At 43.0% G+C, this 24568-nt stretch overlaps 1 protein-coding gene across 1 annotated transcript in view; it reads right to left on the bottom strand.

The window, feature by feature from the left end:
- The window catches only part of MAP2K5 (mitogen-activated protein kinase kinase 5), a 108687-nt gene that overhangs the window by 74815 nt on the left and 9304 nt on the right, over positions 1-24568 (bottom strand). The window contains exons 4-8 of the mRNA XM_072345419.1: positions 20830-20899; positions 17781-17821; positions 17016-17083; positions 14674-14722; positions 10052-10116 (exon numbers count right to left, since the gene is read on the bottom strand). Coding sequence (XP_072201520.1) covers positions 10052-10116; positions 14674-14722; positions 17016-17083; positions 17781-17821; positions 20830-20899 — 293 coding nt within the window. The remainder of the gene's footprint in view (positions 1-10051; positions 10117-14673; positions 14723-17015; positions 17084-17780; positions 17822-20829; positions 20900-24568) is intronic.

Below are 24568 nucleotides of genomic sequence, written 5' to 3' on the forward strand. Positions count from 1 at the left end.
CCATGATTCTATGAGCCCAATTCCTTCAAAACTCCCTCCTGCCCCATTACAACAAACAGCTTCTAAGCATGACTGGTACAGTTGCACCAAATGTTCTACTAACCGTGACTATTAACCGCATCCCTAAGCATTCAAAGCCTTGTATGGACGCACACAAGCCAGGTCCTTTAGCATACCTTCGTCTCCACTACTCCAAAAAAAATCATGAGTTGCCCTCAGGGAGCTCAGCCCATTGGCAAAAGCTGGGATTCTGGGAGAAGGAAAGAGATGGTGTGAGCACCCACAAGCTCCTCTTGAGCCAACAAAGCCCTCCAGAAATGTCAAGAAACTTGTGACGTTCTGCATGGTACCACCTGTGCATCCTCTGTGCTCCACAGAACAAAAATCAATGCCATGCAAAGCTAAAGGAGGGCTTTGGGGGAACTGCCAGCTCCTCCACATCTCAACCCTCCTTGGAAAAGGAGGATTTCTGTAGGAAAGCAAATTAAAAAATGAAAGCGTCAGGAGCAGCTGCTGTTTTTAAAGAATAAAGGGGGAAAAAAAAGGAGTAGCTGAATTTCATATTGCTTGCTTTGTTCTTCCTGAAGTATATGGCAAAGAAAGCCAAAGGAGATCGTAAGATGCTTTGGCTCCATCTTCTTTATGAAATAAATCACAGCCTCTCCTCATGTTAACGCTGAAAGATTCACACACCAAACAGAGATGGTATATAAAAGCGCTGCGGAAACTCACTACGCTTCAAAAGTAGAACAAACCCACCAAACAGAACATGCACAAGCTTCTCTATGAACAGCTTAGATGGCAAACAAAGACCATCACCCTGCAAACCTGCTAAGACAAACAACGTGCCCTTCTTCCTACGAGGAGTTTCACCTAATAGCACCATGGGGAGCTGCATTCCTTGCTGTGACTGCAGTGGAATTTCTTGCAGGGCAAAGAACTGACTCCAGCTTTCAGCACTGCACGCGCTCCAGAGAAACGGCCATTTTCAATTTGCTTTCTCACTTTTAATTGCAAAGCATTCACCCATACCTGTGTGACTTCAGGACGGTCACCTTAAAAGCGCAGACTGATAACACAGAGATCCTTCAGCTTCCTCATCAGCTTGTCCTAAAATATGCACTTCAAGCATGCAATGTTATCTAGAAACTCAGAACGAATACAGCCTCTTAGAAGCAAAAACGGTACTAATTATTACATCATGATGCAAAACAGCTCTGCAGAAGCCCTCAGCAGCCCACCATGCAGCCCTGCTCTCCCCATCTGCTCATGTGGCCACCAGGATATATTCTCCTATTTTTTCCCCCAGTAGCCACGGAAGCAATCTCTAATCAATAAGATACTCCTTGCCAAGACCAAATGATTCAAGGGGAAGCCATGACCTGTCTGCTACACCAATGAGTCAGTCCCTTCCTTTCCTAGAAATATAACTAACATCAGCAAATATGACAAAATGATGTACTGACAGCGCTGTCACGTTAGCGATGTGAGGGTGGGAAGCTGGGAAGCAGCACAACCATCCAGCCAAAGCACAAAGAAACTTACAGCTCGTGCCACAACGCAGAGCTGCTCTTACCCTACTGCCCCACAAAAAGCCAGCAGTGTGCCCCTCACCGTTGTGCTGCACTCTGCTTTAACATGCACACTGCTTCCAGCAGAAGTGCTGGGTGCTGCACCCCACCTGTACTGACGTCTCAAGGATGGGGATGTCCTGCCTTTCTTGTGCCTCATTCAGTCATCTTTGGGAAGGAGATTTGGGGAGGGCATTTTCTCCCAGAAATGACCACGTAGAGAGAAGCCCTTATTTGAGCTAAAGTGTTATCACAGAAAGCGATGGCTGTTGACAAGCAACACCTTCAGATGTAGGGAAGCAGACCAACACTTTCCTGCCCTATGAGACATAACCTAGAGCGAAATCCCTGTGTCAGTGTCACACGAGATGAGCGTACTCCTCTAAGTGTTATGCACTGCAGAACGACACGCCAGCCACCAGCTGCAAACTATACGCAGCAAATCACCCGCAGATTTGCTTTCCTGTTAATTTTTCCTTTTTTCCCCTCCATTTTCCTAGCACTGTCACCGCCTGTAGTGCTCCTGGTCAGGCCCTGGCAGCCTAATGATGGGATTGTCACGTACTCAATGGCCATCTAAAGAAACAGATTCAAATTGTTTCTAGGAAATAAACACTCTGACAGTTGTTGCCTCCTGCAATAGACAAACACATTAGCCTGACTCTCTGGCTGTTAAAACAGGAAATCCAAAGTGCACAGCAGTTGTAAAAAGGAGCTTTTATGGGGACTGTGCTAGTACGAACAGCAATCTATGCCAACCTCCCCTCTATCTAAAATCCCATTACAGATGCTTGAGCACTGATTGCAAAATGATTTGTTGTTAAACCAGAAAACAAATCGAAAACGCTGGTATCTAAATTCTGAACTTTTTAAAAGAGCAAAACTGGAGCTAACAGCTGCAGAAAGAAAATGCAGAAAGTAGTGAAATGTTTCACTTAAACCATCTCTGGGAGAAGGAGAAGGCGCTGGCATCCCTGCTGGAGAGCAACAGAATGAACCCCTCACCTCTCTCACTCACTCACAACCTCCTATTACCTCCATCTGTTACCACTTCCACCCATCCACCTTCTCTGTTGCAACCACTCAGGGCCATCAGTTCAGCGTGAACCCAATGCAGTTTTTGGGAGACATCTGAAGCAACAGAGAGGGCCAAGAAGTGCATCGCATCCTACAGTGATGGTAACTGAGGTGTCTGCCTTTCACCTACAGCTGGATGGTCTGCAGCACCACATCACGTGTTCATGACGTAATCACAGCAAAACAACCCTTCAGGAAACACAAAGCAGATCATAACAACCAGCGTGGGAGGAGAGAACTGTGACAAGGAGCCAAAGTTTTCCAGGTATGCCCAAAGAGCTGCAGATTCCCCATTCCTGGAGATGTTCAAGGTCAGGCTGGATGGCAACCCCATCCGGTGTCTGATTTAGCTGTGCCCGCAGCAGGGGTTGGAACTGGATGACCTTTGAGGTCCCTTCCAGCCCAAGCCGTTCCATGACTCCACGATTCATAGTAATGCCTGAAATAGCTTTTAGTTCGCACCATAGATCACTTTCAGGTAGGAAGGCTGCACGGAAGTGTTAATTACAACAACAGACCAACATTTCCGGGAAATTGTTGCCCTTCCATTCTGCTCTTTAGGACCCAGAGCAATTGAGTATGGAACAAAGTATCCAGAAAAAACACCATCACCTCCACCACAATTCACAGCATCACAAAAAGACCCCAAGCAGGGGCTACAGCCCTACCCCAGGAAGGTCTCAGCTGTGTCCCAGGAGCAGATGGCCATTTGTAACCAAGAAACAACCGGTATTGCCTAAGTGAAGGCTAGCTGCGATGAGAATCGCACTGCACTCACCCATTGCCTCCTGCAGCACCACTGAGGGCAAACTTGGGGGTTACTCTTTGCCTTCTCTTCCAAGCTACGGCCACACAATGCAAACAAACCGACTTTAATTTAAGAATCATCCAGTTTCTAATTAAACAGCCATAGGCAGCTGGCTGGATACATTTTAATCAGTTTCAATAACCTATTGATTGCATACTGAAGCTTAAAAAATTAAAAGTAAAAAGATGATCGGGGAATTGTCCCATCTCAGAACAACAGTAGAACCCTCTGTAAATAACTCCTCTTTTAACCATCAGCTAAATGAACACTTCAATACCACAGCACAAAGTCTTCTGCAAAATTACTTTAACTAACAAGCAGAAATTTATCAGCTTCAGCCAAAATCAATGCTGAAATCAATTTGAACACTGGTTGTGTCTAAAGGGGCTCATTGGCAATTTAGGGAAATTACACCATGTAAATGCCTGTGCTTTAATTGAACAGTTTCATCAACTAGGCTGTGATTGCTGTCCATTCATTTATTTACTTTCACTGCAGCTACCATTCTGCAAAGGAATGGTTTTTGTCAGGCTTGAAGGAGGCACTTTATCTTCATTTTACGCACTTTTGTGCATAACAGATTTTATGAGGCAGGCAAGTGGTGGCCGGGGTCAGGAGAAACAAGTGCCCAGCAATCGCTGGTCAGTCTTGTTTAAACTGCAGTGACAACATGCAGAAATGCCACGGAGTATTTCTAACTCAGCTCAGCTATGATCGCCACAGTGCTAAAAATAAAACGAAATAACCACGAGGAGCAGCAAATGAATGTAATTTGGGGGAGGAACTAAATGAAAATGCCTCCGCAGCTGTAGCACAGGACTGCAGGGAGCTGTGAGGTGCAGACAGATGTGCTGAGCACAAATGAGGACGTTTTACCTTTCCATCCTTCCCCTTGCAGAGCAGCGCTGCGCAGGGCAAAGCTGGCGGCACACAGCCAGAGCCCAATGCTTTGGGCACGGCTGCAGAGGTGGGTTTGGTCACTGCTCTGCTACCCGGGGAAACATCAGCTGGAGTCTCTGCTGACCTCGCTGGATGCAGACAATGAGGTCCTCTCTGCAAACAGCACTGAAAGATCGGAGAATTAAAGTGTCTTAAGATGGGGCAAAGGATGAGAGGGAACGGCCTCAAGTTGTGCCAGGGGAGATTCAGGTTGGACGTCAAGAAAAACAACTTCTCTGAAAGAGTGGTCAGGTGCAGGAATGGGCTGCCCAGGGAGGTGGTGGAGTCGCTGACCCTGGAGACGTGCAAGGAACATTTTGATGCTGTATGAGGGACACGGGTTAGTGGGAAACATCGGTGATGGGTGGATGGTTGGACTGGATGACCTCAGAGGTCTTTTCCAACCTCAGTGATTCTATGACATTATCACAGCATCGAGGCTTGCAACAGAAAACCAGAAGTGAATGGAAGCTGGGAAGAACAAGAGGGAGCTACAAGAAGACAAGGGCTCTGCTGAGGTTTGAGCCGTACTGCAGCGAGCCTCTGGCAGGAGCTCCTTCATGGCAGCCTTGTGCACTGGAAGCCCTGGGACAAACCAGCAAACCCCACAGAGCCACGGCTCCTCGAGACGACAATAAATCCCAGCCGTCCCAGCACACAGAGCTGCTCCTCACTCACGGCTCTGCCGTGCTCAAGCAGCACCGCTTGCAAGGCTGTCAGGCAGGAGATCCACATCCCAGCTGTCTCGCCACTCGCAATCTTTAACGTGCTAATGGGGCACCCCGAGGTTGGCTGAGATAGAATGAAGACACGGGCATATGTTGGAATGCACAACTCAACCTAGCAGCAGAAGCACTCAAGTAAATGACTCGAACAAATTAAGTTCCCCATCTATCTGCTCTTTCCCTGGCTATGCCACTCTTTCAGGCTGCACATCAGCAGCAGCCGCTTCTCCTCCAATCACTCAGCTTAAAGTGAAGCCGTCTGGTTTAAGAGCATTCTGCTAAGATGAGAAGTCATTCTCTCCTCTTCTTCCCTCTCTTCCAGATTCTAGATAACCTCAAATTAATTACAGCATCATTGGGACTTTACGTTTATTACAGTACAAGAGCTTGCTGCTCTTTAAGACTCCACTAACAGAGCCCAGAATACTTACATACCATTCCTACATACCATACACAATACGTCTTTAAAAAGCAATCCTAGGTGCACAAACCTCTACGCTATTATCTAGGAATATCTTCTTTCTCATTACCTACAATTAAAAAGCAAACACTTGAAAATGAGATAAGAAAAATATTCCTCTTGCTTGTTTATAAACAGTGATGCTCTGGAAGTCTCTAACATGGCAGATCCAACCGTAACTATCTGCTCATGATCTACTGCCTAACACTTGGGTGCAAAACACACACAGCTACCTACTTTTTCTTCTGAGCAATTTGACGTAGCACACGTAGAACATCAGAAACATTCTTTCATTGAAGTAAAGGAAGAATCTTACCAAAAAAAGGAGTCTCTCAGAGCTCTGCAGCCAACAGTGGATCTGAAGGATGCTGCTGAGAAGTACAGACTTCAAATGCCTTTTGGTATGCTCGTTAATTATTTTCTCTAAAGAAGCAATTTAATACCCCAAGTGCGCTGGTATGGGACTTGTGCTGTGAGGCAGCCCAGAACATACATTCTCCATCCCACCAATTTCTAGGAATCAGCTGATGATAAATTGGAAGGTCTGCTGCAAAGCTGTCAGGTTGTGTGAACCCACAGCACCGGACCTACAGCGCTCCAGAGAAACTGCAAATCCCAGTGCCAATAAACTGCAATCATGGGAAGCAGTGGAGAAAGGTTCCGGGGTGCTTCCTGCCTTTGCTGCAGCAGATTTCACCACTTTCTTGATAGGGTACATGCCTCTACTGCACACCAGTGGAAGAATTCCTGCTTTCTGACCGCGTATTCAAAGACAGTTTTTGAATATATAGCTTTGGATCTGCTGCACGTCCACACATTCCTGAACATACACAAACAAACAAAAACACGAATTATTAAACAACTTTGCCATATCTAACACTACAGCTGTTGGGTATCAGGAACAATTTACTCTCCCGAAGAGCAGCGCTGCGCTGCACAGCAACCCAAGGAGTGTGGGGGGTCACCGTATCTGGGGGTGCTCCAGAACTTTGGGGATGTGGGCAGTGGGCACGGTGGGGCGGGCTGGGGACCTCAGAGGGCTTTTCCAACCTTCATGATTCCGTGATTCTGTCATCATTCCTCAATTAAGATAATACTGTACCAAAATCTTGGGGAAAAACAGGAGGTCAAAGAACTATGAGAATCCCTTCTCCTTTCAGGAAAGGAAAAACATTCAGATTCAGCAAGTTCTCACTAGAAATATTGCTATAAAGTATTGATTTTTTACCAGGCTCAATTGACTGAAAAGTTGTTTGTATAGCAATATCGGCTGAGCCAATATACTGGAACAATTTCGCTACACACAGTAATCAAGTGTATTTCTAAAGTATAATTATGCTGTCATAAAAATAAAGCTAAGACACCTCTTCTCCAAGCAATAAAACAGTCGCAGCTGTAAAGAACCCAAACAAATGAAACAAATTTTCTAACTAAACATTGCGTCTTCGAAAGAGAACAGAAATACCTCTCCTCTCCCCACTTAAGCCAAGGTTGGCACGAAAAGTGATCAATACTTCAATCTCAATAAACTATTTCAATAGTAGTTAATTCATGTGGAAAGAGAGGCTGAAAATTTTTGCTCAGCAACCTGCGACACGCTATCTTGTTTGCTGAATGCGGATAATACATCATTGCCATAATGGATATGACTTAGTATAAAGAGCTGGGAAGAAAGAAAGGGGAGAAAGAAAAAGATGCTACATGCACACAGCCATTCTTTAGGCTCCAATCAATACTACACGCAGCCTCTTCTGAAACAAACCGACAGCAAGGAACGCTGGAAGAGGAAAACAGCCAAACGTTTGCAATTAATTTTATTTGACAAATGTTCATTGATTTACTGGAATAAAATATAAGCGGGCTGCTCTCTATGACTGGTGCAATCCAGCTACCTGTATATATTCCATTTTGCAATTTCCTATTGGCTTGTGCAGCACGGCCGCTCCTTCAGCTAGGAAAATGGGCTCCCCATTCCAAGGGGGGATTGCTACGGTGGGAGGTGCTCTACCTGCTTTTTCACACAGTGTGGGGAATGGCAGCTCCCTGCAGCAATGGCAACTGCCAGCTCTTCCGGGATATAAGAGTCACCTGGTGCAACTCTTCAACACAGCAAGAAACAAATGTGAGAAGGCACGAGAGGAACACAAAGCTTTGGAGCAGCCCAGCTTGGGGAGGAAACGGGAGAATGCAAATATTTCATATTATTTGCATTGCAAAGAAAAGTTCAGGCTTTGGGAACGTGATTCAAATGATTCACACAAAAATGGTGCCCATTCCCTGGAGCTATGAAGGATGGTACCTACACTGGAGAGAACACTGCAAAGTCACTGCAATCACCAGTTTAAAATGTGAATACGGTAAAAAGAGAAAGACTGAAGGGCTCGTGTTTTTACAGGTCTGACTTCTGGCTTTCCCCAAATTGCAACCAACTTGACACTCACAAACAATCTTGCACTCCCTCCTATGCTATTATCCTCTGCACCTTCAATGCTCACACCCCTGGTGCTTCCCCACTGCTGCAGACTGTTACCAGCAGAGTCACTGAATGAGGAAACCATTCGTGTAAGAACACGAAACAAAGAGCTGGCAGGTAACTATCCTGCCCCACAGAAATACAACGCCTAGAGGTGCACGTCTGGCTCTACAGAGCGTTTCAACCAAACCTCTCATACAAATTTTGTAAAAGGTGGAGTACACACGATGCATGTGGCAGTGCTATGGAGGAAGAGGTATTTTTATATCAATTTCTGTACCCAGAGGCACCATGCTGTTTGGTAGGCCGTTACACACAGCAAGGAAGGAGCAGAGCAGCTCTGTGGGTGCAAGGCACAATAAGCTTACCGAGAGATCCCAAGTTCAGGAGATCTTAATGCAAAAAGACCAGCAAAGCACACATTCATTTGCCTTACTTTACATTCCTTAGACTTTGGCTGCCATCAGATGCAGGATGAAGGAGAGTTTTGCTACAAGCTGGTAGGGCCATCCTTATGCTGCTGTTTCACATTGCTAACTCCTATTTCAGCTAAGTAGCTACAGAAAGTCATACAAAATTTGGCAACAATGATGTAAGAGGGGTCCCCCCTTTGTGGGCTATTTCTTTTCCCTACCTTGGCCTCAGGTGCCTCCCCCAACAAACAGTCCCCCTGGGCCATGCTTCTTCCACTCCCACCCACAGCAGGAGCTGCAGCAGTGTATGGGGATGGGGAGGAACCTTCCCCAAGCCAGAAAACATCAAGGCATCACTGGCTGAGCTGTTCAGTTCAATGCTCTCTCTCACAGTCACGAAACCACAGAATATTCCAAGTTGGAAGGGACCCATAAGGATCACCGAGTCCAACTCCAAATGTTATCATAAAGAAAAGAAGCCTGTTTGTGCTAGTTGCTTGTTCTAGGAATATCCTTCCCCAAGAGAAGGTGAATGAGCTTCAAGCCTAACCTAATTTCTAAAGAGTCCCTTCAAACACTCCTGCTGTCCCTTTGAGGTTAACAAAGTCCACTTCTGCTAGAAGTTCTGCAGGCAGACCCAGGCGGATTGTTTATTATGCTGGCAGCCCATCACAAATTAAGCTAAATGCACCGTAGCTTTTAAAACATTTTTTAGAAGACGTTAATATCAAAGTTAGAATGTATAAGGTATAAACAAAATCCTAATGGGATGCTGGGTTACTGTATATGGTAAATAGCTCTCCGGAGGAAACCTTTATTACTCCCTCAGGGCTTTCATACAAAGTATGGATTTCTTAATTCCTAGCGGAATATTTTTCATACACCACTGCAGACTATTAAGTACCAGATATTACATTATGTAGTTTAAACTTTGCACTATGCATGAGAAAGACTTTCCTGTCGAGAAAACTCTCTCTCTGCTATTATAATCTTTACAATATTAAAATTAATACTGGCTGCAGGGTATAAGCTTCACCACCAAAATTTGGGGGAGCTGATCATTTAATGTATTCATCAGCCTGCGTGTGAAGCTTCTCAAAGGGGAGAGAAGTCACTGCAACAGCGAGAGGGGTATTTACTAATTTAGAACTGCTGGAAAGAGGCACAGCCATAGTGTCACCACGTCCCACTGGTGTCACTCAGCGCCGGGCTGCACAGGGCGTGGTGAGCCAGCAAGAGTAATGGCACTGCAAATACCAAAGGCAATTCATTATGCTTCAGGACATTTCAAGTTCCACTTGTGAACCATTAACTTGTTACCCAGGAGGGATTCCAAGCTAAGCATTAAAAAGATAATAAAAATGCACCAGCCCTCACGGCACCCAAAAGCAGATACCTTGTAAATATGTAAAGAGAATTCTTAAGAAGTTTATATTAAGAATTTCTTTTATAATCTTTTCTGCACAGCAGTAATGGCCCACCTACATCTCGCTGCATACATGAATGGGGTGGGGGGAAAGAAACGGGGAAAAGAAAAGCACTTACATTTTATTTTCAAACACGTTAAATGAAATTGAACACTCACTTGTAGACCGTGCCTCCATTGCCATGACCGAGGATGTCTCGATACCGTATGTCTTGTTCATTCATCTCCACAAGAAAGAAAGAAAAACAAAAGAGATGTCATGCTGTGGATGGAAATGTCAAGGAAAAGCAACTCTAGGCCATAAACAACAAGCAGTCTGGGTCATTTCAAGTTCAGCTGCAAGAACGAGAAGATCAATACAACATTTGCTGTCCAATTTATAAAAGACGATACCAAGGGACAAAGTGATGGAAAGTTTAATGACAATTTGTTTGCCTGGGTCATTTCATTAAAGTTTGATAAAAGGTGTCAAAATGGAATGATATAATATAGCTGAAGAGGGTCAGGTCACAGATAACTGATAGGAAAAGGGTCTCCAGAACAGCACATAACCAAAGCCAAAGTTGGAGGTGAATGGAAACAATCCAACAGAAAAACTGTCATCTCAAGCATGGCTAGAAAAGTTCCTGATTTATTCTGGAATCAGCATAATTGATACTAACTGAAGGACAGTTCTGCCATCAGGATTACTTTGCAGTGCTTAATTTACATTACAACTGACTCACCTAACTAACGCAAATATGAGGAAGCAAGAACAGTCTTTAAATACTAGCCAATAAAAAGCAATTTTCCTTGAGATATAAAACAAACCACTTGCTTTGGTCTCTGCTCACTGGGATGCCTTTCCAGGTACGGCAGTGTCCTCAGTTCTTCAAGCAATAGCCAGGTATAAGCACCGTACATTGGAAATTCTGGAATGTGTGACTTTTCTGCTATGTATTTTCACAGAAGCTTACCGACACCACCTGGATGGCTGAGAGATTCAGATGAAGATCCAAGTTCGACCTCATCACACACAAATAGAGCTATACTGATTCTCAGGCTAAATCGCCTTACAAAACAATCACTGAAGACGTTTCTGTAATGCAGATGCCTACTAAAAAGAGACCCTTAAAGCAGAATAAATTCTGTGCTACATACGTTCTCTGTTCCAAAAAGATCTCCTCTATGTCTTCTCACTGCAGATAACTGAGCACTGCCCATTTTTAATTGGTATTTCCGCTGCAATCTGTGACCAAATCATTAATTTGCTTGCTTAAGTCGTGCTTTTCAGGATACCGAGTTAAACGTTGGCAAGGCTGCTTGAAGAATTCCTGCAGTTTACGGGTGGTTAAAAGACACCCAACAGAAAACCCAATGATACAACTCCCATACGATGTCAGTGAGATAAGAGGAACTTTGCCCTGGCTTCAGATGGAACAAATAAGTGGTGGCACTGAGCTGAAATGCCCCAGTTGGTACTCATAGAAATGGAATATTGAGTTGATTTAAAACAGCATCTTTTAAGGACAGGAAAGCTGAGCTTCAAAACCTGTATTCTATTTGTTCAGTCCCAGAACAGAACCTGCTTGTTTCCCACAAGAAACACTTTCTGTAATGCATTTCTTCCAGTGAGGCAAAACCTCTGAGTTCTGAGAGAATAGAAATAGCTCACAGCTGAAGTAAACCCTGCATTATTACCTACCCGTGGTTAAGCATGGGCCAGGTACCTTCAGACTGTCTGAACCTGCCCACTGAAATGTCAAGGTTAAGATACTTCAGAACAAACAGTAATTCACGAATGGAGTTTGAAATACGTGAAGAATACATACCGGGGTCCCTTGTTCTAATAATAACTTCTCTCAGGCTGCTATACCTATTAATTTAAAGCACGTTTTGGTGTTTAAGGCTTTCTTAATCCTCCAGTCTTGGAAGTAGCAACAAAGATTTCTCCTATATTCCTGGCTATGTTCTCACAAACAAAACTTGTAGGAGAATCAAATGAATCCACCACGCTACGAGCACACCTGGATCTTTGCTTCTTGGGGGAAAAAGAAGCATTTTTTTCTGTAGCCACACAAGTTACAAGCAATAAATTGAGCAGAACGAGAGACATAAAGTGTGTTCTTGTTTCTCCTCCTTCTTGCTGAATGGGAAGAAAAAGCGTTTCCTTCTGGGGCTCTGCACAAAGAATAGGGCAATGGGGAAGGTGCTGTGAGCCCCCAGCAGCACAAGGAGCAGAGAGAAACTGTGATTTACTGGCTCAAATAAAGGTGCCAAAAACGTGCCATGATTTATTTATTTGACTGGGAAAACCGGACTCTCAATCACAAAATGATAACATAACAGCAATGAACTCGACGGCATGGGATGGAATATTAAAGCTGCAAAATCAAGTTTGATTGGATGCCAATATTAATGGAATTAATGGAAAAGCAAACCAGACTCCAATTACGGATCAGCAACAAAACGCCCCTCGTTTATGCCTGATGTTTTTGAAAGAAATCAGCGTCAGTCTCTTGTAAATCATTAAAAGCAAAATGCTCAATTAATCCTTATTTTACATGTAGAGGCCGACAGAGGCAAAGTCCTGTAGCCATACCTTCGCTTTAGGAATCGAAGCAATAATGGTTTCAGAAAGCAGTCACACTCTATGAGCAGACAATTGAAGAGATTTAGTAAATCCCACTTTATAGAGCAGAGACTAATCGGAAAACACGAGCCAGTCAAATGTTTCTTATGAACTGTTGACACTATATCAATGCTGAATCAATTGGTGGCATTTACTCTGAGTGACAGAAAAGAAATAAATATTTATATCACATCACCTATATCAATGAACCTGGGCAGAAAGCTATTTCTAACCTGTCAATATTTGATTATCTTGAAGAATCATGTCCCCTTCTTTTAATGATTAATATGAATTCCTTATTAAACCTAAATGGAAACTACGAGAGGGACAGCATTATGAATGCCTGAAAGCATAAACTGACAAAAAATAATAAAAAATAACAGCCCAGCCCATATTTAAGTAACGATAAACGTGACGTAATCCCCCAAAGGAGGAAAAGTTAAGGTTATAACTAGAAACCTATTCCCACTTACAGATCGGTGACCAAATTCTGCAGAACATAATGCAATCTCTCATGTGTGCAGAGCAGGCTAAATAAAAGATGAAGACTTGCTCCGAATTTTCTTTGGGTTTAAGCAACTTCTTATGTAAGATTTTTGGTTCCTTTCTATCTTTCTCAAATTCTACTGCACAGGAAAGAAATCTGTAACAGTCTATTGCAGGGCACAAAACACACTCATCTCTGTTGCTCGGAGCGAGTTAAACACCAAATTCAGCTCATGGACACAAGCACAAGAAAACAGCTTTTACTCATGTTCAGTATTTCTACTTCTGAATAATATCCCAGGCAGGAGATATGATACAGGAGTAACCACCACATCCCATTTTAAAAGCTCAGAAGCACACTAGTACCTGCATCACTTTAAGTTAGTCACAGAATTATGTTCTTCATCTATAGTTTAAGAACATTAATAAATCCACCCAGCAAAAAAATTAAAAAAAGAATGTGAATATTAAACCGTGTCTGCACACATAAGGAACACTGACAGGCTTGAAAATGCACTTCTGAGCTGTACTCAAAGGATGCAGCGCCAAACAGGCAAGGCTGCAATTCGGGGCTGTTAGACTCACATTTTAAAGGGGCACTCTCATCTATTAGACCACAATGTTACAGGTGATACTGAAGGACAAGCGTGAAGACCAGCCTTTATCTTCTTGACACGCTCAACTACAACTACTTGATTCATGAAATGCCAATGAGGCTTGGAGAGGTCATTGTGTGAAGGCACTGAATACGCATCTGAGATAATTAAGATTTCAGCCTTCGAAACATGGAGGGGAAGTGAACAGCAGTTAAGAAAATCAATAAGAGTCTTTTATTTGCAGTGACACAGATGTCTCAGTCAATAGAGCCTAATAGGCAAGCTTGATCGCAACGGACAGGTGCCTGCCTCCAAGGCTATCAAAGGGCTTTCACTATGACAAACATTAAAACATATTTATGTTGCTACTGAAGAATCTGGGATTCTTCAAAGGTAGTTTAATTTAATGGTGTATATTTAAAGTCACTGCACTATGTGACCCTGTCCAGGCACTCGGTTCAAAATGAGTAAGAAACGATGCTCCGTTTGCCCAAGACATTCCCCTGCCCATCAACTTTTACATTAAACCTTTCACTTCTAACTGCCAGCACCCGAACGCCTGGAGCAGGATGAGAAAGTAACAAGGCAGCATTCTACAGCTTCGGTTTTGTTGTTGTTCTTAGACTCGTGTGCTTGTTTGTCGCTTTTAAAGAAGCCGCAGAATAAAAGGATTGCAAATAGGGCAGAACAGCTTCCTTGCAAGAACCCATATTTAAGTGTCTACTGCTCTAAAAACACGAAGGTCACTCCAGCAGTTGACTTAGTTATTCAAAATTGATTAACTTTCCTCCCTGAAATTGTGGCAGCAGCGCAACATGTATGAGGAGCTTCAATCTATTCGGAGCTAAATCTGATTAGCACATTTTGAGAAATGGGAAGCAAATTGCTATGCCAATCAAAGTAAACCAGGACACGTAACTCATTCATATCGTGAAGGTTTTCATGGTCTCTCCAGTTCTGTATTAAAAGAAGGCATTACAGCTAAGTGAGCAGTAAGCATCCCTCCATCTATCTGTGGGGTGTCAGTCACCATAGCATTAGGCAGCAATGAGATGTGATGCAGCCAAGATCCAGCACACTGCACCTACCTGGCCGTTAGCAAGGATCTTCTTCAGCTCCGCAGAAGACTTTTTTAAGCTTCAAAAAAGAAAAAGGGCAGCAGTTAATTGTAATGAGTATGTCATTTCACTCTACAAGATGAAGCAACACCGCACTGCAAAGAAGGCATCAGCTTAAGCCCACGGTTGTGGATTCTGAGCATATTTAACTAGTAGTGCTGAGTGATGCTGCACATGTAGAAATGGAAGAGCACTAATAGTTGAGAGAATCAATATATTTTTCACCTTAACAAACAAGTGCTTTTAGATACATGGCAACAGCGGCCATTGAGGTAGAACTCATTGTCTGTCAGCTCAAAACAAAATGAAGAGAAAAAAGGAAGATATGCTCATAAAACCAACAACAAACACGGGGCTCAGCCACGGCCTCCAGGTACCTTACCTTGTTTCAGAACCTCACTAATTTCAGTCCCTAAACAAAGGGGGTCAGTCCCCACTGCCGCATGCATCCAGCCCAGCTCTCGTGGCTACTGCAGACCCCTCTATTTTTCAAGGGAAGCTGCCTTAAATTAGGCAAAATGACCTGTATTTATTTTCTAGTGAGAGACCTCTAACAAACCCCAGGGAAATGCCACGCTGCTGGCTGCAAAAATTACCCATGGCTTCAAATGGCTTCTGCTCACCCCAGAGCATCACTCTGCTCCTATCTCCACTCCTTGTGCATTCGACACACCAAGCTGCCTGTGAGCAGCGCCTCTGCAAAGCTTCTCTCAAAGAGGCATTCTGCTCTTACTACTGAAGTATATATAAAAAAAAGTACAAAATAATATATTCTTGAAAGGCACACACACACGTCTTGATCACAGATCATTATTAACAAGAACACTGAAAACACAGATTTCGTATTTGGTGGCTTTGTTCTTTAATAGGCCTCTTGTTCCCACGACTGCTTTAAAGAAAAATTAAGTTTCCCAAGGAAACATAAGTTGATCTTGTCATCTTTCATGACTAACAATTTGTGAACATGAAACAAAGAGAGACTTTCAATTACTTCAAAAACAAAACTCATAGTGCAGAAGGTTTGAGAAAAGGAATGGCAATTAACCACCAAATAAGGTGACAAGAACCTTCTAGAAGCCTCGTTTTCAATGCACTTTAAGAACAAGCTCAAAGTACAGGAAGAGCTGAAAGCAAAAGCACCGCAGCTTTATTTAGTGCAGCAGCATGATGGGCTGGGACAAGGACTGCGGTCCAGAACAACGCTCCTATAGACACTATTTGCTTTCCTCGGGAAGCAACACATAGCATCTAAGCCACCAAACAGCACCAGGGCTGGTCTGAGACAGGGCCATGTGCCATGTCCCAGCTCCAGCACAGCCCCCAGCCCCACGGGCAGCATGGCCCCCTCTCTGCACTCCATCACAGCTGGGAGCAGCACCTCCCAGCCCAGCAGTGGGCCTGTGTCTGAGCTCCCTCCTCTTGGTCACTTCTTTCCAAAATAGTCTCAGAGATAAAAGCTGTGCTGGAGCTCAGCTCAGTGCAGTAGCACCCTGTGTGTGCTTATTAGAATCAAAGGATAATTTAGGTTGGAAGGGACCTCTGGAGGTTTCTATCCCCATGTTGCAGATATGCTCTCATGTGAAGAAGACAGAGGCGGCAGATTTTTTCTTATTCCCTTTTAAAAACACACATTTTTTTTCTTTTTTAATTATATGTGTGTGTGTATAAATATAAAATTATATATCATAAAAATCAATATTGAGTGTAACACGTTTCTGTAACAATTCATGCAATAACAGTGAGTTCATGCTCCAGTATTTAAAGACAGACCCATAGAAAGGGGAAATTATTTTCTTGCATTTCAAGACCTTAACATGGGTTTTGAAATCAGGGCTCAAATCAGAGATGGAAGAAAGAAAGACCTGAAAGCTTTGCTTTCTCACCAAGTCTGATCCCACAATTCCAAGTTTACCCAACTGGGTGTCAAATTTGTACACCAAAGAATCCTAATGAGATAAGCAACGAAGACCAGAACATACAGACTTTGCTACACACAGCAACAACTGCACCAGTTAAAGTAGCTCACCCATAAACAGCATCTCAGCACCTTATATAAAGGACAAACCCACCCAGAACACCCAGCACAGACGTGTTTCTTTGGCAGAAACCCCTCCTAACAACCAGCAGTGTGAGCCCAGCAAGGTCTATGAGTCCCAGTTAATTCTGCCCTCCCCACTGCGCTTCGGTGTGCCCACTTGTCACACTGACAAAGTTGCCCGACACCAAGCCTAAGGCTGGTGAGAGCTGTGCATAGGTTCCATTTTGTTTTAATAAAAGAAAACAAAACACACGCTCCCATTCTTGACTCTTACCTATTGCTTGGAAGGGAATCCGAGACTGAGGAACTGCTATTATTAGCAGACCCTGCTCGCGTATTTACCTGCAGGCAGGAAAAGAATCTTTATCAGTCGTTTGTGTTCAGAGGACACTATTCTAATTAACCTGTAATTTGCCATGAATTTCTCATTTCACTGCGAAGGTTAATTAGCTTGTTGCTAGGCATGCCGATGGTTGAGGTCTTGCCTGTATGTAGGTTAGCAGGCTGTACAACCCACGGACCACAAAACACAATCCTGCTCTCCTACACAGTCAGATAAAGCAGAAGGAGATGGGATGCCCACCATTTATTCTTAAAAACGGAGGGATCCATTGATACGTTGGCAGTGCTCTGAATTCCAGGAGCAGTCGGCATGGAGCTGAAACAACCCCAAAGCTGGCCCTGCAGTGGGCCCCACGTTCCCTTACGTCACTGACAACAAATGAACGTGCTATTTTTGCTCCAAACTCTTTGAAGTAGCAGCAGCCAGCAGTTAATAAACTGAATATTAAAATATAAGAACCTTACAAACAGTGCTTTAAAGAAAAAAAAAAAAGCAAGCAACAATTCCATCTTTATTAAAACTGCATATATGGACACTGCAGCCAACACCCAGCAGACGAATCGCTCGCCCACCCTCACACAAAAAAATCTGCTTGTCAGAGCTCAAGAAAGTGCAGTTTTATTTGACATTTCAATAAGTGGAACACAGCATTACAAATCCATCTAACTTTACTGAAACAATTATTGAAATTCGTACCTTCAGGCCATGTATGTTCCGTTTCCCAGGAGGCTTGCAGGCTGAAACAGTAATTGACTAAATTGTAGAACACATCAGGGCCATTTACAAATTTGCTCAAAATGAATCTTTTAAAAAGAAATGAGGGTGACACCAAAATTAGCAGAGAGAAATGATTGAAAAGTGCCTCCCAAGACCCAGAGTGGGAATTACGAACCAGGATTTTTAACTTGCAGGAGTGAGCATTTATAAATGCTAAGAGCTTTCTGACACCATGTAATATAAATTCTAATTTCTGCTTAAAACACATCAAAATTCAGAGAACCGTTGGAGTAAATTATCAGATTCTTTTTGTAATTCAAATTAAAATCAATATCTTATGTCATTATATTTTTACGCGCTGTATTTTTCTGACATTTAACAGCACTATTTGCAAGAAGTGTTTTAAAGGAACCAAGCTGCCATGTGTCATAAATCAGTCATGTTGTCAAACACAGCTTGTTCTAAACGCGGAAGAAACACACTGGGGCAAGAGCAGCAAGCCTCAAGAAACCAAATACTGGATGCAAGCTGCACAAAATGCCACATTTTGGCCACAGACGTACAAACGTGGCACCTTACTGTGACATCTGGGCTGCGAGTGGAAAGTGCTGCTGGAGGAGAAGGGATTTCCTTCGGGTCTCCGGAACCGCACGCTGCCTTGTTTCCCCTTTTGGTGGATGTGCCTTTGTCAAACGTGAAAGCCACGGAGGCTCCTGGCTGCATGTTACAGACAGTTCCCATTTCCAAACTGCAGTGCCCTACAAATGGCATGTTAAAGGGCCTGTCACTTTTGATTGATTGTCTGAGGAGGGACGGATTTGATTTTTCTCTTTCTCCGATGCAGATGCCTTTCACTTCCATTTTTGACAGCAGGAAACAGAACTATTTATTAGTCAGAAGGACACAGATGATAGTTATTAAACACATCAGTTAGGGCCAAGCTGGGCCACGTGCCTTTCAATGACATTAGAAATTACCACGTGTGCCTTAAAGAAGGAAAACAGTACAGAACTATGGGCAGAAAAAAAACCCAGATGGCAACTGGGAAACAATGAGCTATTCTAAAACACACAGAAGGATATTGCCATATTTTTCCCCCAAGAGACGAAAATCAACATCTTGAGCTAAATTTTAGGATGCTGGTATCTTTCTGACTTACATCTGAATTATATATATCTTATATGCTATTATATGTAGATATACGTACAGAGTTCTATATCCCTTCCACGGAACACAAAGTGAGAGTGTGTATATACACATACATATATGTACGTGTACATAACATAGACATGATTTGTGTGTGCATACTCATATATCTATTTAAATATACAAAATAAAGAACTTGGAACTATTAGCTGAAAAGAGCGCAGCCAAGACAAGACAGAACAGCAGGTGGGAAATGGCTGATGGCTGACTGGAGTTTTTGGAGCTACTGGAGGCTTCCCCACAGGCCAGAGGAAGGCTGAAAGGGCAGAGAGGGCTTGGGAAGAAAGCTCTTAGAAAGGGAGGGCCTTCAGTTACAGGCAGAAAGGCTGCGTGTAACTGATGAGGCGTCAAGGTGAAGCAGCAACTCTGCTCTGAAGCAATTTAGAGAAGTAATGGCAAGCCATCTGCAGGGAGATGTGCGTGGTTGAGCCAATGGTGGCTAAGGGCCATCACCAGCATGCCAATGAATGCTGGATCTGTATAGTCAAAGATCACCACCTTTGGATGGAAAGCAAACAAAAAAGGAGCCAGCAGAAGGATTAGGAATGCATTGGGCTGGTTCTTCAGAAACGACCCAGTTACCCCCAAAGGAGAATGTGAAAGGTTAAGCCTGATTTGTAACCTCACGATGGCCCCTTTTCACACACAGCCGTGCCAACCAGTGAGCTTCTCCTGCAAAATATCCTTAAGGAGACACTCCACTGCCATGCATTCCCAGGAAGGGTTCCTACATACTTGGGTCATCTGCTGTAACACTAAGAGGTGTCCCTCAGCCAGACCCTGTGATACTGAGTTGTACCCCCTTTGCATTCCCCTTGCATCCAGACTTCTTTTTGCTCGGAAGCCCAGCCTCCTTGGGAGACCTTGTTAGCACGTGCTTGAGAGGAGTGTTGGTTAATTGCCCAATTCAAACTTCAGAGAGTTGTAAGTAATGGAAGTCTAGAACGTTTAATTGGGAAACTCATGGTATGATTATTTGTATAATATCAGTTAAATGAGAGTAGTTTAATTTTTAATTATTTCAATTAATTTATTGCTGGGAGATTTACTTGGAGAATTTAAAGCTTATCTGTTTCATCAATTAAGAGCCAGATTCAAAGACTGGATACTGAGAAAATCTGAATGAATCAGTGGAATTATGTAATGGATTCGTCCCTGTTTTTAAACCATTACTTGAGTTCAGAGAGTGCGGCACGTTCCCAAAACCCTGGCCAGCTGCCTATGGATTTTTATTCAGGATGAAGTGACCTATTTTTCAACTGCCTCAGCCCTCAGAACTGACTGCATCTTTCTCTGTTCTAGAGAACTATCAAAGCACTTGTGATCACGATGGCACTGCACTAACCGCTGTAATACATGCCATCAAACATGCCATTCACAGAGCTTCTGTGATAGACAGGATCCCATTTAATAGTGACACGTCACACTCCCCAAGTCTGCTGGGATGACTAATCATATTAAAATATATAACAAAATCGTAAAAAAAAAAACACAAAAACCCAATCTTTCTACGCACCCCAAAATTAAATTATTCATCTGCTTTGGTTTGAATACAAGCAGAACCATCGTCAATGAGTTTCTTAAATGTACGTAAATATGTACTATGCAAACGGAATCTTGTTAGTCTAATTTACTCCAGTAAATTAGCTATTTTATATGCAATAAATGTAGTTTTCACTACACTCCCCACAATAATGAATTCTTGTATCCAAATTAAGAGGTAAACATCATGTTATGTGCATTTAAACCTCTCGAAAACATAACTGTTGATGAAACAGTTTACTGATATAATCATTGTTGATTAGAATTTGTTAAGCATTACCTCTTGGATATATCTGGAGAGGCTCTATTAACTGTCCATTTACTTGCTGTTCCATTACAGTGGAGTAATACTGCAAAGAGATTAAAAAAAAAGAGATTACTCAGTAATGTAGGAACAGTAGTAAGTGCACTTACTGATTGTTTAATTCACTGTACATTTTTTTACTGCCGTTATAGATATCAGCCTCTGCAATGCTTCCTCACCACTTGTAGTGCTCCCACAGCAGAGTGGGATGAAAGGAACACAACCAAGGGGTGGCAAGAAGCAGCACAGGAATCTGCTCCTCATTCAACGATGCACGTCTCAGGCTCACCTGAAACCTGGGAATGCTGCAGCAGACAGAGCAAACACAACATTTACAGCAAGCACAGCAGCTGCCATGCCTGGAGAAGGTGGGAAAACCAGTCAAATGAGGAAGCAAATACAGTCCAAGAAAAAAGCGACATTAAGGAAAGTCCAAGGGAAAAAGAATCTGGGAGCCATCCTAGAATCTGCAGTGCTGAAGCATGGCCAGGGCAACTGGGGCCACGTGCCACAAAGGCAGAGAAGTCATGTGTTCCCTTATTGTTTTCATTTAAAGCACAGTAAGGTATGGAAAAGCCACTGCAGCCATCAGGAGACCTTGGACTACTGCACTTGTGCTCTACTGGGAGCACTAAGAGCAATCTGCAGGGTAAACACGTTGCTAAAGGAAGGCTAAGCATGGACAAGAGCGATGCAAAAGCATCTGAGAACATCAATATTTAGGAAAATAGAAAATACCTAATGTGGCATGAGGATGAACAGCGGCATTAAGCAATGAGATGAATAGTTGGATCGAATAAAGTCTTTTCTCAAGGAGACCTTCCTCACAAAGCAGCGAGCACCAACCAAACAGAACACAGAACCTTGTGACTGGTGACAAAGCAAAGCAGCCCTGACACAGCAGACAAACCTTTCCCCAGGCAGTGCCTGCAAACCACACACCTCTCACCGTGATGTGTTAAATATCGAGAGCACATCACAAAGCACATTTCTTCGCCAATCCCCGTGCATCTTTGAACACGCTGGCGGTGGTCCAGATCTCCATGGCATAAATCAGTGTGGCTCCACTGACTTTCATGCTAATTCTCACCAGCTGAGTGTGGTCTAAGACTTCAGAATGTCACTGTTCCCACTTTGTGTGATACTATTACTCAAATTGGTAAGACTGGATGTCAACAGGGAAAAAAATTCTAAGTCTGGATGAAATACGAGTATTTTGCTCACACCAAGGATCTACTACAAGGCAAGCGTTCTTTACTTAGAGCACTTAAAAAATGCAAGATGTTGACTGGCTACTGAAATGTTTCACTCTTTGATGATGGGATTGAACATGCGAACTGTGCTAAGTAGATTTATAGATGGGCACCGCAGTCGATTGATGCGCAGAACCTCATTCTGTTTCCTTTACAATGCAAAGACCATGACCTGCTGCAACAGACCAGAAGCTTTGCACAGATACATATTGCAGTACTCCTCTTTTCCTTATATATATATATATATTTAATTTTTTATTAATTCACACTAAGAAACAGGAAGAAATTTCCTCTTGTAACAAAAAAACGTTATGAAGAAAATCGCTGTGGGCATGAGTATCCGTCCAGCCCCACCTCCTGTGTGTACATTTAGCACAATGCCTGCTGCTAAAAGCATTTCCCTCATTAAAGTCTCACCACAAGATTTCTGAGGAGGGTATCTTGTTCATAGTAGTATGTAAACATATAAATCCACAGCTTAAACAACCCCACGATGCATGCTTTCACTGTGTTTATACAGAACAAAGCTATTCATTAGAGAAGCCCATTGCTTTGAAATAATGAGTGGGGTTTTTCTGGGAGTCAGGACTACCTGCAACCTCATTTTGCATTGTGGGGGGCCATGAATAACGAGCCAGACCCACTCCCATTCCCATCTATAAAAAGACACTGCCTGAACCTAATGGTTATGTTACCTGAACCCAACAGTTATGCCGTAACTGCTCAAGAAAAGGCAAAGTTGGTTTCTTGTGCTGTTTTTTAACTACTACTTTCCTGGTGCCACTCCATGACCTCGAGACATATACATACAGTATAAACAGATATTACATACCCTCCAGAATAATAAACTAAAATGAACATACACAAAACTACATTTCTTACAGGAAAAAAAAAAAGGGGGGGGGAGGGGGAAAAAGGAAAGCATGGCTGTCTGCATTACTCAACCGGTGATGACAAGTAAATGAAATATCAATCATGTAAGCTGTCAACCTTTTGGGACAGCAATAACTGTTAACAAGTAGTCTGGAAAAATTGTCTGAAAATGACTTGTCCTCCACATATGAGCATTTGAGGTTTCCATGGAAAATTAAGATGCCAGTGGCTATTTGGAACATTGTTCAGGTATTCTTTTTAATGGAAAATTTGCCAGTTATTGATCCAGAGCATGTACCCCTTGCTTTCAGAAAGCTGCAAGCAACTTTCCAATCAGAGGCTGTCAAAAAAATTACTGCCTTTTTATAGCGATACAAGACAACAGCTAAAGTGCAGCCCCACCACTGCTCAGTGCCTGTCTTTAATTAACTGCAACGTGCAACTGAAGATCAGCTGTATTCACCATTCCACAACATCTGCATGGGCGCAATGCAAAGCATTTCTGGGTACTCTGAAGCAATTCCAGAACTGTCCAAAAGCATTCCTGCTGTCAAATGCTAAAACCAAAAGCCCAAAGATGAAGGGTTCAGCATAGCTCAGAACAGCTCTGGCAACGATAACATCACGTCTACACGGGACAGGTCTGTAATTTCAGAGAATTATGCATTCATTCTTAATCTGAAAGAAAACCTCCCACTGCAAAACAAAGTGGCCAACCAGTTAAAAACAAACATTTCCAGAAAAGGAAAGCTGCTGAAATGGAAAGGAGTCATTTAAAGACATCCCATCATTTGTAGGGGAAAGCAGAGTTGAGCAATGATAACTGTAATGTACTGAAACTTTACCTGTGCGCTTGGAAACACAGGAAAGAAGCGACCTTACAAAAGGCATAATTAAATGTAAGGCTGTGCCAGGAAGGTGTGAGTTTTCCAGTTTAACAGCAAAGCAACAGACACCTTGGGAGGAACAGTGATAAATGCAGAGAACTCCACTGTGGAAGCGCTGCAGTGATCTACTCGTAGCAAACAATACCAAACCCAACAAACAAACATAACATCCTTTCCCTTTCTTTCCCAAAGCTGTTTTAGCGCTCTTCAATACCCAACCAGTAATGCAATGGTCCCACCTCCTCTGCAAACAAAGTCACACAAGCGGTTCTAGAGCGCAGCCCCAGGATGCTGCCCTTCTTCCACCCCACAATGAAGTTGGGACAATGCTCCAAATCTCTCTAATCAGAGCCCTCCATCAGAGCTGCACTCACTGGCTCCAACCAAAGCAGTCACGGCTGGCACTGATTTGTTTGACGTTAGTGCCATTCACGTAACCAGAATTGCACTTTGCAAGGAACTGCCATTCCATTTGACTTAGAGAAGACCCATTTCTTATTTGTTTGTTATTTTCTTGCTGTCCATTTCATTTGAAAGAATAGGTTAAATGATTTTTTTCACTTCCATCTGCAACCTGAAACATACACCTGAGCTCTGTTGAAATTACTCTGTTTCAATAAGTAACCAAACGCATTGTTTCTGTAGTCTGATTTGATATTTATAGGTATCCTGACAGACTTTACAGATATCTACGTGCATAAA

This window comes from Excalfactoria chinensis, chromosome 10 (genome assembly GCF_039878825.1).
Source record: "Excalfactoria chinensis isolate bCotChi1 chromosome 10, bCotChi1.hap2, whole genome shotgun sequence".
Taxonomy (NCBI): domain Eukaryota; kingdom Metazoa; phylum Chordata; class Aves; order Galliformes; family Phasianidae; genus Excalfactoria; species Excalfactoria chinensis.